This window comes from Peromyscus californicus, unplaced genomic scaffold (genome assembly GCF_007827085.1).
Source record: "Peromyscus californicus insignis strain IS unplaced genomic scaffold, ASM782708v3 Scaffold_18__1_contigs__length_77618521, whole genome shotgun sequence".
NCBI classification, from domain to species: domain Eukaryota; kingdom Metazoa; phylum Chordata; class Mammalia; order Rodentia; family Cricetidae; genus Peromyscus; species Peromyscus californicus.
The window spans coordinates 57,855,392-57,869,813 of NW_026294480.1; the positions used below are offsets into that span (position 1 = coordinate 57,855,392).

At 43.2% G+C, this 14,422-nt stretch overlaps 1 protein-coding gene across 3 annotated transcripts in view; it reads left to right on the plus strand.

Moving 5' to 3' along the window:
- The window catches only part of Iqgap2 (IQ motif containing GTPase activating protein 2), a 277,678-nt gene that overhangs the window by 134,929 nt on the left and 128,327 nt on the right, over positions 1–14,422 (plus strand). For all 3 annotated transcript variants that reach the window (XM_052743525.1, XM_052743527.1, XM_052743528.1), the window contains exons 3-4: positions 1,131–1,287; positions 12,043–12,120. In XM_052743525.1, the coding sequence (XP_052599485.1) occupies positions 1,131–1,287; positions 12,043–12,120 (235 nt within the window). The remainder of the gene's footprint in view (positions 1–1,130; positions 1,288–12,042; positions 12,121–14,422) is intronic.

Here is a 14,422-nt window from a genome sequence, read left to right on the forward strand (position 1 = left end):
CCAAGTGCTGGGATTAAAGGCATGTGCCACCACCACCTGGCTCAAACAAGGGTTTTTATTTGTCCTTTCTCATATATTCTATTTTCTATGTGCCTAATAACCAGCCAATAATGACTCCTTACTTATTGGGAGTTTGTTGAGTTTTTCAAAGCTGCTGTTCAGAGCTCCAGGCAGAGCAGATATTCCCAGCATTTGCAGTTTGGGTCAGGTCAGGGTGAGGATCACAGCATAGTACTTCCCTGTCTCCCTCATGTTAAGGGGATCTGAGGCTGCTGGGTCCATAGTCTCCAGGAACCAGCCTGTGGAGGTTGAGGCCTCACACCAACGGCTGGATTTGTGTGTGGATCAATGGCTGGGTGATGGGGGGGGGGGGGGCAGGGGCTGAGAACGGTGAGTCTTAGCAGGTATGACTCAGGAAGGGAGAGAAGCACATTGACTTCATACTTGGGATTTTCAGCACACAGTGTGAAACATGAGCTAGCCTGGCCTCTCGCCCGCGTGTGTCCTTAGGCCAGCAACGACCTTGGTGCTCTGCTTTCTCAAGAACTGGCACAGGGCCCTAAGATTTAATCTGATCTTTAAAAAGAAAATGTTTCTAGAGCCCAGTGGGTACTATATCTTCCTTCAAAACGTGGGTATGTTTAATGTTTTCCTGTGTAGTATTTGAGCAACCTGAGGCACTTGCAGACTTCCCCATGGTCCTGGCTTCCCTGGGGGCCGCTCTGCACCATGTCAGCTGCCCTGAGTGTGGTCCTTTGGACTGTCTCCTCCCTAAGGCACAGCTCCTGCAGCTCATCAGCCTGAAGTCAGTTTTCTTTAATGCCAGCCGGACTCATTGCACCCTGACAAAATGGTTTGGCCTTCCCCACCCCTCTGGCACTGACGGGAGTTGGCAAAGGTTCAGACAGAGGTGAAATTGACAAGCTCTGGCACACTCATGAGCTCTGTGCCTCTAAGCTAAACCCTCTTGTTCACCTCGTGTCCTGAATCCCTGATCTGCCTGGAAATCCCACCCTTCCAGAAAGATATTTGAGGCCTGCGGTGTCTCCAGCACACAGCGAAGCACTGCGCGTCGCTTTTGCAGAGTGTTACCTGCCTGGATTCGCTTCAGTGTTTTCTGATCTTTTCAGATGGATGGAAGTCTGCTTGGTTGAAGAATTGCCACCAACCACTGAACTGGAAGAAGGGCTCCGGAATGGAGTCTACCTTGCCAAGTTAGCCAAGTTCTTTGCCCCGAAAATGGTATCAGAGAAGAAGATCTATGACGTGGAACAGACACGTTATAAGGTAACCAGTCACCCGGGGGCTAAATGCAGATTTGGCATGTCTTTTCCTTGCCCTCTTACATTCCTACTGTTCTGTAAGGATGGGGGGGTGGGGGTGTCCTTGGTCTTTGGAGCCTGTTAACAGTCATTGCTGAGGCTGAAGCATTTTAAGAAAGAATGTGTTCTGTTTCCAGGCTAAGGCTGAGAGGCCCCTGTTTGGGGGTTCCCAAAGCTTCTGCTGTTATTCCTTCATGGAGGTCATCTGTATTAGTGTCGATGACTGTAAAATTAAGAGTTTGTCCTGCCTCCTTTCTACCACCGTCACAATGTACTGGTCCTCCAACTCTCCTGAAGGAGGAAAATATGCAAAATAAACTCCTCCCTGGGGATTCATAGTTAGTGGTGGCTGGGAGAGGAGAGGATGCTTTTCTCTAGTAGTGTAACCACCGGTAAGTGGCTTGTGTACCTTAACTAGTCCCTCACCCATGCTCCTGTAGTAACTCTAGACTCATAGGGTCACAGACCAAAAATAAGACATGAAAATAGAAGGGGGGCTGGTTGACAAGAGGGAGGAGAGCAATTGGGGGGGAAGGAAATAGGGGTGAATATAATCAAAATACATTATATAATTTTATAAAAATGTCATAATGAGACTCTTAGCCCAGTGGTTCTTGACCTTCTTAATGCTTCTTAATGCTCCTTTAATATAGTTCCTCATGTTGTGGCGATCTCCAACCATAAAATTATTTCAGCAATATTTATTTTGTGATTCTTCCCAAATCAGTCATGAAAGAATTCTTAAAACTACTTATGTACAAAAAGGTTAGCCTTGTGTGTGTGTGTGTGTGTGTGTGTGTGTGTGTGTGTGTGTGTGTATGGTTGTTTTAAACACCAAATAGAAAAATGTTCCTATCTGACTTTTCAATATCATTATGCTACTTCATAACTGTAATTTTGCTATTATGAATTATAATGTAAGTATCAGATATGCAGGATATCTGATATGAGAACCTGTGAAAAGGTCATTTGACCCTCTAAAGGGGATCCTGACCCATATGTTGAGAACCACTCACTGCCTTAGTATACATCTTTAACGTATACTAATAAAATGTGGTTGTTAAAAAAGTTTCATCAAACAAATATTCTTTGAACTTGTGGTCCTGAAGACTTAGGGCAAAATGATATTGAAAAGTCAGATGGGAACATTTTTCTATTTGGTGTTTAAAACAACCACATACACACATACAAAAGGCTAACCTTTTTGTACATAAGTAGTTTTAAGAATTCTTTCATGACTAACTTGGGAAGAATCAGAAAATAAATATTGCTGTTACCTTTGGGGTGGAGTGGGGGTTGGAAATGACCCAATTGGATGAAAATGCTCTTATTTAAACTTGAAAGGAGTAGGGTTAGGGAGACAAATATCATAGTAAATATCAATCTTATATTAAAAAAGAATCTTGTTCTTTCAGAGAGATTGAAAGATTTTCAGATCAAATGCTATTTTCTTTTAAGATCACTGGGGAAAGGGAAGGTAGATGATGTAAAACTGGCCATGAATGTGTAACTATGGAAGCCGGCTGATAGACAGTGGGAGTTGACTCCGTTACCTGTCTTCTTTGTGTCTGAGCTTTTCCACTAAGAGGGGGAGGGAAGCTGCAGACACCAAGCTGAAAGGTTCCTTCCTGTGTTACAGATGTATCTGCAAGAGCCACTTTAGAAGAACGTGTGGTGGTCTGTCACAGAAGATGCCAAAGCTTGTTCTCTACAAGTCAAGGGTTCAAAACTCCTTGGAAACTTGATCTTCCTTTGTGTGTGTGTGTGTGTGTGTGTGTGTGTGTGTGTGTGTGTGTGTGTGTGTGTGTATGTGTATATGGTATACATACATGTATGTATGCGTTTTTGCATATATACAGGTGTATATGGGGGTAGATGCGCTCAGTGGAATCTCTGGAGAGCAGCTTTTTTTTTTTTTGAGAGAAGCTTTTGCATGATAGAAATTCTTAGTTTTCTATGTGATCATAAAATTTCACATTAGAGTCTTTTTGGTTTTGATATGGTAACAAAAAGATAAACCTTCATGAGTAAATGATACAACTTCCTGTCCTTGAGTGCTTTGGGGCAAGAGCCCACTGTATGGTCTCTACAAGGATCCCTAAATTGTAAGATGACAATAAGGATGTTTAACATAAGGGATGCCCCCTAACGCGAGTGTGACGCTTCAGTGTGCCACCTGGAGAACCATGAGTTCAGAAAGCAAGGCTCTCAGTGCACTGTAAAACAACCTCCAGTTAGACACAGCATCCCCACGGTAGGTCGAGTCCTTGATTCCTGAAGGACACGGTGTTAGGCACAACAGCTTTCGTCTTCTTTGTTGGACATCGTTGTACCTGGAGTCCCCCAAAGACCACCAAGAGACCGAATCCGATGCAAAAGCAAAGTGTCTTTTTATTGTGAGGCGTTAACTCGGGACTCTCCGTCCGTCTGACGCAGCAGCAGAGCAGGAGAGACCCCGAGTAGCAATGGGGCAGGGTTTTTAAAGCAAGCGGGCTTGGGGTCTATAGACTACATAGGAACAGACTCAGGATTGGTTTATGCAAGTGACAATCATGTTAGTAACTTTTAATTGGCTATGGTTAGTTGGGGGTTACAGTAATCCATTTTTGGGCAGGCCTGGAGAAGTCCCAGGCTCAGTCCTTGAGCTGCCATGGAGGCTGGCTGGCCTAGCATGTACTGACTGTGGGAGCTGACTCAGTGGTCCAGGCTCTGTCCTTGAGCTGCCATGGAGGCTGGCTGGCCTCACATGTTCACATTGATGTACACATGCACGTAGCTCTAAGTTGGTGAGGGGTCCCAGACAGTAAACAGCTGGCTGAACCTTGAGCAGTCAGAGTACGTGCAGAAAGGGAGCTACTGTAAGGACTATGTCTTTTGTTCACGGCCCTCCCAGAGACTGCTTGCTCAAGTCTCAGGAAACTGAAATTGAGGCCTGATTTCTGAGAGAAGACTGAGTAGCCTGTTATGGCATCTGTTCGGTCCTTTCAGCAGCAAGCATAGAACGCTGGTGCCTCATTGATTTAGGGTTAAAAAGATGTCCTGGGTACTACATATGAGCCTTCCAGGTATGAGTTCTCCATTTGTAGGCAACACCATCCTCTGTACTAGGATATGTGGCCACACTATATGTGGTATGGCACCTGTTACTGTCTCCCTTGGACACTCCTTGGTGTATGGTAAAGATTCTCTTAGGGTCTGGCAGGGTGGCTCAGTAGGTAAAGGTACTTGCTGCCAAATACAACTGATGACCCAAGTTTGATCCCTGGGACAAATATGGCGGAAAGAGAAAACTGGCTTCCGCAAATTGTCCTCTGACCTCCATACAAGTGCCATGGCATGTCCATCTGCACGCGCACACACACACACACACACACACACACACACACACACACACACACACACAAATTAAATGTAAAATAATTTTTTGAAGATTGTCCTGTACTCATTGTGCTGTCCACAGTGAGTAGTGCAGAAGTTGGCCCATGGCAGGGGCTTGGCAAATAGGTGAAGGACTATATGTCAGCTTCAAGTAAGCCAGCAGCAGCCTTCATCATGTCTGTGTGCTTCCCTTGTGTATGAGTTACTTTTCTGTTTCTGTGATAAAACACCATGACCGTGGCAACTTAATAAAAGAGAGTTTATTTTGGCTTCAGTCCAGAGGGATAAGAGTCCCTAGTGGCAGAGTAGAGTCATGGCAACAAGCATTAGACATGGCGGCAGGAGCAGGAAGTTGAGGGCATACATCTTGAATGTCAAGCATGAAGCAGAAAGAACAAACTAGAAATAGCAAGGCTTTTTACTCTCAAAGCCCACCCCAACTGACATACTTCCTCCAACCCCCTAAACTTCCCAAACAGTACCATAACAAGGGCCAAATGTTCAAATGCCTGAGTCTATGGGGGACATTTCTCATTCAAACCATTATAGTCTACTCCCTACCATGCATAGTCTCATAGCCATGTCATAGTGCAAAATGCATTTATTTTAACTTCAAAAGTCCCCATAGTCTTCCACAGACTAGGCACTGGTTCAAAGTCTCTTCTGAGATTCAAGGCAATTTCATCTTTGTAACCCACCCCCCATAAAATCAAAATGCAAATTATAGCCTTCCAACATATAGTGGCACAGAATATACATTGTCATTCCAAAAGGGAGGAATGGGGGCATAGTGAAGAAATACTGGACCAAAGCAAGACTAAAACGCAGCAAGACAAACTCCAAATACTACAGTTCTGTGTCCCATGTCTCGAACTTTAGTTTCAAAGGGCTTAGGTAGAGCCTCTTCTCAAGTTTTGCTACCCACACCTGTATCTTTCTTTTATGCTGATTCCATTCCCTTTATGTAGCTTTCCTTGGCAGATGTCCAACAACTTTGCCATCTCCAACATTTTGGGATCTCCACTATAACCCTGGCCTCCATTTTTACAGCTTCATGCAGTGGCCTCTCAGGGCCTTCATTCGGCTACTCCCTTGCCACATGCTGCCCGGCCTCAGTAGCTCTCTAGAACTGCAGAGAGAGAAACCACAGCCTCTTCACTCTTGTGTCCTCTATGCCTCTGACGCAGCATAATGTGACTAACACTGCCCAGTGTGGCTGCCAGCTTGGGGTGGTCTCCACCCCCAATGAACCACATTAGCATTAGAGCTTTTATTTTGTTGATTTCTAGGAGCAGAAAAGCACCTTAGACTATTTGACAAGTTGAAAGTTTAGCAAGGTGTGGCCTTGCCTTGAGAGCACCCCTCCCTTTATTTCAGTACAGGCCATGCCTCTCTGCTAACTGGTGATAATCTGACCTCTTTCAGCACAAGCCTTGGTTTTAGTTCCTGGTGCTCTGTTTCACTTCAGACCATACATTTTATATTTCTTTCTGCCCCACTTGTTATTTCTCATTGTAGACCTTCATAAGACTGATGAATAATAATCACACCACAGAGTCAATATTATTTTGCCTTTGAATTGCCTCTGTTGAAGAAATTTGTCTATTGCTTTTTAACTTAGCCTGCAACAAGTTCTTAGGACACAGGCAGAACACAGTTAGATTCTTTGCAAAATATCACAGGAATGACCTTGTCTTAGTTGGAGTTTCTATTACTGTGATAAAACATCATTTTCAAAAGCAACTTTGGAAGGAGAGGGTTGTTCCAGCTTACAAATCTCAGGTCGCAGTCCACCACCAAAGGCAGTCAAGACAGGAACTCAAGGAACCTGGAGGGAGGGAGGAACTGAAACAGAGGTCACAAAGGAGTGCAGCTTACTGGCTTGCTCTTCGTGTCTTGCTCAGTCTGCTTTACTATAGCACCCAGGACCACAGCCTACCGGGGTAGCACCATCAACAGTGAGATTGGCCCTTTCACAACAATCATCAATCAAGAAAATACCCAACAAGGTTGCCTGTTGGATAATCTAATCTGATGGGATCATTTTCTCAACTGAGGTTCCCTCTTACAACATTACTCTAGCCAGTGTCAAGTTGACATGAAATCTAGCCAGCATTGGCCTCTACTAGCCTAGTTGCTGTTAAAATTCTTGCCTCGCTCTGAAATCTCTTGAGCCAGGCCTCTACTGTCTGTTTCACTTCCAGCACTGTCTTCCAGGTTCCTACTAGGGCAATCTGTTAAGCCTTACTTTAGAAGCATTAGTCCTCTTTACTCGTCTAGTTCCGAGGCCTTCCACATTCCTCAAAACAAAACAAAACAAAACAAAACAAAACAAAACAAAACAAAACACCATGGTCAGGTTCTTCATGGCAACAGCTCATTCTCAAGTACTAACTTTTATATTAGTTGTTATTCAGTTGCTGTGGATAAAAAACCCATCATAACCAAGACTACTTATAGAAGACAGTTGATTTTGGCTTATGATTCCAGAAGGATAAGAGTCCATAATGCCAGAATAGAGGCATGGCAACAAGCATTAGGCATGGCAGCAGGAACAGGAAGCTGAGAGCCTATGTCTTGAATGCCAGGAATGAAGCAGGGAAAACAAACTAGAAACAGCAAGGCATTTTATTCTTAAAGCCCATTCCCAGTCACATACTTCCTTCAGCAAGGCCATACCATCTAAACCTCCCCAACAGCTCCACCAAATATTCAACAGGGGACCAAGTATTCAAATGTCTGAGCCTATGGGGGGCGAGCATTTCTTATTCAAGCCACTATACCTTGGAACTTGCTCCAGGTGCTTAGGGTCTGACCTTCTGCCTCTGAGGACCTACTGCAGGGCTACCTGAGGAGTGTGTGCACAAACTGAACTCTTGCCCCTCACTGCTGAATTGAGTCCCATCGCTTGGTTTTCTGAGATTCACCTATAGGAGAGTCTTAGGTTGTATGAAGATTTGAAAGCACATGATAATACAGAAAGAGAAGGTGAAGGTGCGCTATGAGAGAAGCACATGCAAGTTAACTTCCATGTTTGAAAATCTAAAGTCTGAAATGGTCTCAAGTCTGAAACTCTAAGAGCCAGCCATACTCCAAGGGTTTTGGACATCAGAGCATTTAAATTTGGATTTTTGGACTAGAGGTGCTCAACTGATAATGTCTATACAAATATCCCAGCATTTGTACAACTTTGAAATCTGAAACACTTTGCATCACAAGGACATCTGATAAGGGATATCCAATCTGTATGGAGTAGAATTCATTTCTATCCAACACTCCCCAGCACCTGCCCTGTGCCCAGCACTGTTCTAGGTGATAATAGCAGAGTAGTTCTGATGTTATGGTGCTCGTGGTTAGGTAGACTATCACTATGCAGTTGTAACTTGTGACCAGTCCGTACAGAAAACATGGTAGTCGGTATTGACAGATGGCAATGGGTAGGAGCTGAGCTTCTTCGTTGGAAGGTTTACCCTGAGATTAGAAAGAAGGAGAAGAAAGCTGTTTGTCTTAGTTATTTTTCTTGTCCCTGCCACAAAACACCTTTGAAAAAGTAACTGAAGGGAGGGTGTCCTTGGGCTCCCAGTTGAGGGTGTGGTCCATCATGGTGAGAGGCTCATAGTGGCAGAAGCATAGGCAGGAACACTCCTCGGCAGGAAGGAGGGAGAAAGGGAGGACTCCGTGGAGCTCAGCTTGCTTTCTCCTTATTCAGTCCAAGCCTCTCAGCCCATCGGATATTTAGGGTGGGTCTTTCCATCTCAGTTAACCCCACTCTAGAAATTCAAAGATGCCCAGAGCTTTGTCTCCTTGGGGATTCTAGATCTTGCCCAGTTGACAGTCAGTGTTAACTAACACATCATCCATGTGTGGTCAGGGTGGAGAGCGGGGAGAACATGTTGAGAGGGAACTTAGTAAAAGACTCAGGAAAGTTCAGCCACAGCTGAACAGCTGGAGTATGTTCACTGAGGGCCATACTTGTTCTTAGCCACTGTGAACAGCAGAATGAACAGTGTCTGAACTTGGAATTGGGGTACCAAGAAGAGCCTGTTCTACCTTAATGACTTCTGTTGATGTGATAGTCGACCCCAACAAAAAGCAACTTGGGGGACAAAGGCTTTATTTTCATTCACAGTTCCAGGTTACAGTCCATCATAGCAGGGAAGTCAAGGTGTCAAGGACTTCACAGTCAAGAATAGAAAGAATTGAATACATCCATGCTAGCTCACCTTCTCCACTCTCTAGGACACAAACCCAGGGAAGGGGGCCTTCCACAGAGCACTGGGTCTTCCCATATCCTTTAACTGAATCAAGACAGATCCCTACAGACATGACCGTGGGTCAAACTAATACAGCGGAGATAAATAATGTAGATAATCTCACTGAAACTTTCTTACCAGGTGATTAAAGACTGTGGTAAGTGACAAGCTGGCCCTCAGAAAGCCTTCTGACTCCGGGTCTGTTATGTTAAGCATGAATGGTTGGAGTGTCTCACACATTAGTACCCTCAGCTTCTTCATCTATAAAATTAGCATTGTGGGATAAATATTGGAGTCCTGACCTATCATGTAGATCTGGTGGTACAGGAAGTTAGACCCAAAGAATATTTGCATAATTTCTCATCTATGTAATTGAAACAGGATGAACTTCATTTGCTTGCGGTGAAACAGTTCAGTAATAGAGAATGAGCACATACCTGCAATATGAAATTAGAAGAAAGAATATATTGTTCCACATGAAATATAAGCACATTAGGTAGACTTGGATAAATGTGATCATAGTCATGTTATTTCATCTCATATTAATATTTAGGACTGATTTTAAAAAGACTCCAAAAAGAACTACAATGGATGAGATTATCTTGAGTTCATTTAGAAACCCAATTTTCATACTAATCGAAGCAAGTCCATAGACTGAGACAGTTCCTGCTGCAGCCCACTTACAGGCATAATTTTTAAACAAGTGGAAATGGACCTCAGGGTTCTGAAGTCAGTGTTTCTCGGTTGTTTGAGATGAAGAATCTGAAATGTGTTAGATTTCTGAGGAAGTACCCACTTTTTCAGCCCACCCCTCTGTACAGAGTGGAGACCTTTTGCTGACCTTACAGGTGAGGGAAAGTTACCAGCCTAGCTTGGAGTGGCGCCCTCTGCATTTCCAGCTAGACTCTGCAACCAGGGACTTTCTCAGTGTTCCCATTGTGATCTCCCCAGCTCAGAAGAGCATCTTAGGGCTGAGAAAGGAAGGCATGGGGGGATTTGCAGTTTGTCTGAGATTCCTTACCTCACAAGACCACTCAAGAGAAATAGTGGTTTTCATCTCGTGATTTGGGATTGTTGAAGGTCAAACCACTGTTGACTCCAGAACACAATTTCGAGCTAACAAAAGTCGTTTAATTAACTCATTGGAACAAGAGAAGAAATGGGCATTCATAACGCCACAGAGAGGAGAGCGGGTGAAGGGTCTTAGCACACCAATCAGGGCTCCTGTTGGGTGATTTTAATGTGGACTTAGGAAGATACAGATCAGTTTTCTTTGGGTGTTGTCAGGAAGTGGCATCCATTTAGAGTCGTGGTCATTTTTACAAAGAAGAGAGAAGACTGAATGGGAACTAGATTGTCATTTACAAAACCAGAATACATCACATGCCAGCCGTATTCCACGAAGGCACTTACCGTGTTCGATAGGAAAACATTTAATGAAGTTGTGTGCTGGTGGCCCTCATCTCCGTTTCCACTCAGACTTAGTCAAAGATTGTGTCTGCCTTGTTCTCCTGTGGCCACAGATTGCTCTTGTCCAATGTCTGCTGGAATTCTGCAAACATTCACGCTGTTATAAAGAAACACTGTGGCCTGACTGTGAACTCTAGACTCTATGATTTCCCTCTTTTTTATCTAATTTATCTATAACACCTGCTTTCTTCCTTCTGAAGAGCAACCAAGCAATCATTAGATCCCCTCTCCCCTCCCTCTCACCGCCCCTGGGGCAGGGGAATGTTGGCACTCAGGAGGTTTCAGAGACCCCATCATGGCTCCCAACTCCCTCTTAGAGATATGGAACTTTAGACAAATCATTTTATCTTTTTGATCTGGCTTTCCTTATACTTTAAAAGTAGAACTAGTGAGAATGCTGAAAGGTATTTGGAAAATTAGAAATAATTTACATAAAGTACCTAAAACACATTGTACAATCACAAATAGTGACTCTTATTAAGCACTTGTTGAATATTAAATTGCTTATGTTTATAATTTGTAACAGCAATGGGAATGCCTTTGATTGAGTAAACTCTTCAGTTTTGGAAGCTCGGGGAAGGCAGGACGAGCCAGTCTTGTTGAATGTAATTATCTACCATTGGTGTTAATTGCATGATGAAGCTTGCTATAGTTATTTTTTTTTGCATACTCATTTCAAATTAATGTGAAATAGATAACATTCTATTATGCATTAGGTGAAAAATGCAAGACAGTTTAAGGCTCTTTGTGGCTCATTACTTGATGTAACTTCACGAAGTAGCTGTCTGATTGGAACATGTGTGCTGTGATGAGAGGCCCACAGAAAGACTTTTTCCTATGTAGAAAAAGGTCAAATGGCATTTCTGCTGAATATTTACTTCTTGTGCAAGGCCAGGATTAATATTAAAATGAGTAACATACATTAAAATTAGCCCTGAATTATAGAATGGTTTGTGCTTTCTTCTTTCTACCTTGCAGGGTTCCTGTAGAGATAGACATCCATGAGAAGGGTGGGAGGGCGTATTTAGCTTTCTAAAAAATCCTGTTTAGAGCTGGGACATGGTGGTGCATGCCTGTAATTCTAGCACTCAGGAAGGAAGCAGAGGCCAGAGATGTGCCACAAGTTCGAGGCCAACCTGGGCTACATATCAAATTTCAGGCCCACTAGAGCAACATAGTCGTCTCAATGAAAAGAAAAAGACAAAGATAATAATAATTATAACTTAAAATGAAAATCCCATCTAGTTTACCTGAAATTGCTAGACTTCTCAGTCATAATTACTAAGATCTTGACAACATGTGAACACGAACTTGTGCATACATGTTTCACAAAACATCCTGAGGTGTATGGTAGTTATTATGTGGTGTTCAAAATTCAAGTTCAGAATTACTTCGAAATGTGATCTATAGAGACTAACATAGCCCATCACAGATAACTAGGGTGTTGCTGATGTCCCATCTAGTCTTTCTCTTGTGTCTGGGTTTGTTTGACATGAGCATTAATGACTGTTCTTGAAGAAGCATGATGGAATAGCATTCTAGTAATGGAAATAAATATTGCAGATGACTCTCTTGTTCTGTGAGCTCATATTTCTTTTCTCTTTCTCCTATCATATTAGAAATCTGGCCTTCATTTTCGACACACAGATAACACCGTGCAGTGGTTAAGAGCTATGGAGGCCATTGGACTACCTAAGGTAAGCTTTCTCACAGCAGGCAGTAAACGGGGAATCGAAAAAGTCACGCACAAACGCCTTGCTGTGAAAACTGACTTGGCCGCCTGAGACATGTCACTGCAGACTCGAGCACATGGGAAAACCTGCACAAAAATACACATGGCAAAAATTCACAGTGAAGTAGGGGTGCAGCTATAGGGCAGACAGGTGAAAGTGTGTCTAAATTAAACCAGGTTGGAACTGGCTTTAGCTGATGGTTGACCAGATAGTCAGCTTCTTTTCTGTACATTGCTTTAAATTGTTGTAATTTGCCGGGCGGTGGTGGCGCACGCCTTTAATCCCAGCACTTGGGAGGCAGAGCCAGGTGGATCTCTGTGAGTTCGAGGCCAGCCTGGGCTACCAAGTGAGTTCCAGGAAAAGGCGCAAAGCTACACAGAGAAACCCTGTCTCGAAAAACAAAAAAACAAAACAAAACAAAATAAATTGTTGTAATTTAATTTTTTTTATCTGTTTTATGTGTCTTTGTGCATGTGCACATGTACACAAGTACACATGAGCCAGGGCGTGTGAAGGTCAAAGTACTATGTTCAGGGGTCCTTTCTTGCTTTCCACCCCATTGAAGCAAGGCATCTCTTGTCTTGTATATTCCAGGCTAGCTGGCCGGTGAATTTCCAGGCAATTCTCCTGTCTCACGTCCCGTCTTACTGTCAGAGTGCTAGAATTACAAATGCATTCCACTTCATCTGGCTTCTGATGTGGTTTCTGGGGATCAAACGTAGGTCATCGGGCTTGCATAGCCAGTATTTTTATCTGCGGAGCCATCTCCCTGGCCCATATATTTATTTTTATAATTATTAGCATAAATCATCATGGTATCACTTTAAATCTGGAAGGTTAGAGGCTTGTAGCTGTTACTCCTAAAATAGATCAGCCAAGTAAAATTCAATCAGTAAGCATTCAGCACTTGGTAAATTCAAAGAGAGAAGAAATAGACACATGGGGGAAATGAGGAAATTACATTTGATGGAAATCAGAGGACTACTTTGATTTCAAAAGGATTATGGAGTCACAGGAACTTTCAAAAATAGTGTGTCTCTGTGCAGCCATGATTCAGCTTCTCTCAGTGCTGACATTTTTATAACTGTGGTACAGTGTTAGCTAGAAATTCGAGTATTTTATGTGGGGTATTTTCTTTTCCTTTTTTATGACAGGGTCTATGTAACTAAGGCTGCCTTGAAATTCACTGTGTAGCCCAGGCTGGCCTCAAACTTGGGGAGTCCTCCTGCCTCAGCTTCTGAATAGTGGGGTGATCAGCATGAATCACACACACACCCAGCTGCCATGGGGTACGCATATAAACTAGAACACTGGCTTTATTCAGCTTTTCTTCTCACATAGCATTTGTTCGCAAGAGTGTGAGTGTATCGCTCTAGGCAGTGGCATTCCATGAATGAATTTGCGTGCCCCTATCCAGACGCAGTCAGCACAGGGAAATGGGCTTTTATCTACATCCCTCCCCCAGGCTGTCCCTGGCAATCACTAACTGTTCTCCATCACCGCCATTTTTGTCAGTCTGCGATTGGGATATTATTGGAATCATATGGTGAGTGACCTCTTGGGGCTGGCTTTTTTCACTTAAGTTTCCTGTCCTTGAGACACATTTTCATCTGGCTCAAGGCCTCCATCCTTTGTGTTACATGGGACATATAGCTACTTTAAAGAAATGATTTATAAGCTGTCATCTTGAAGACAAGGGGCAAAGGAATAAGCTGACTTATAAATACCCCTGTTATTATTTTATTATTAATCCAGGTTTGCTGTTAAAAATATTAACTGTGTGGGCTGGGAATGCAATGCAGTGGTAAATTACTTGCCTAATATGTGAAGCCCTAGGCTCAGTTCCTGAAAACACCACCACAGCAAGGGCTAGAGGGATGCTGTAGCAGGGGAGATTGCTGCCTGCTTTCAGAGGACCCCTCAGTTCAGTTCCCTGCACCCACGTGGTATTTTTCAACATCCTCTTACTCATGCCTACTTTACTTCAGTCTCATTTTCTTCAAAATTGCCAGCGTTCAATTCATTCTGCCATTTTCCATCAACTAGTCCCCAAAACATAAATGCTGCTTGCTCCCTTCTGAACACTAGTTCCCACATAAAAACAATTAATTGTGACTTATCAAGTGCTAAATGAGGACTTGGGTGGTTAAAAAAAAATTAAAGAGAGAACTTCAAATAGAATTTTTTTTTTTTTTTGGTGAAGAAACATCTGATTAGGACAATTTCATGATGTGTGAAAGATATGATTGCATCTTTCCAAGCCGTT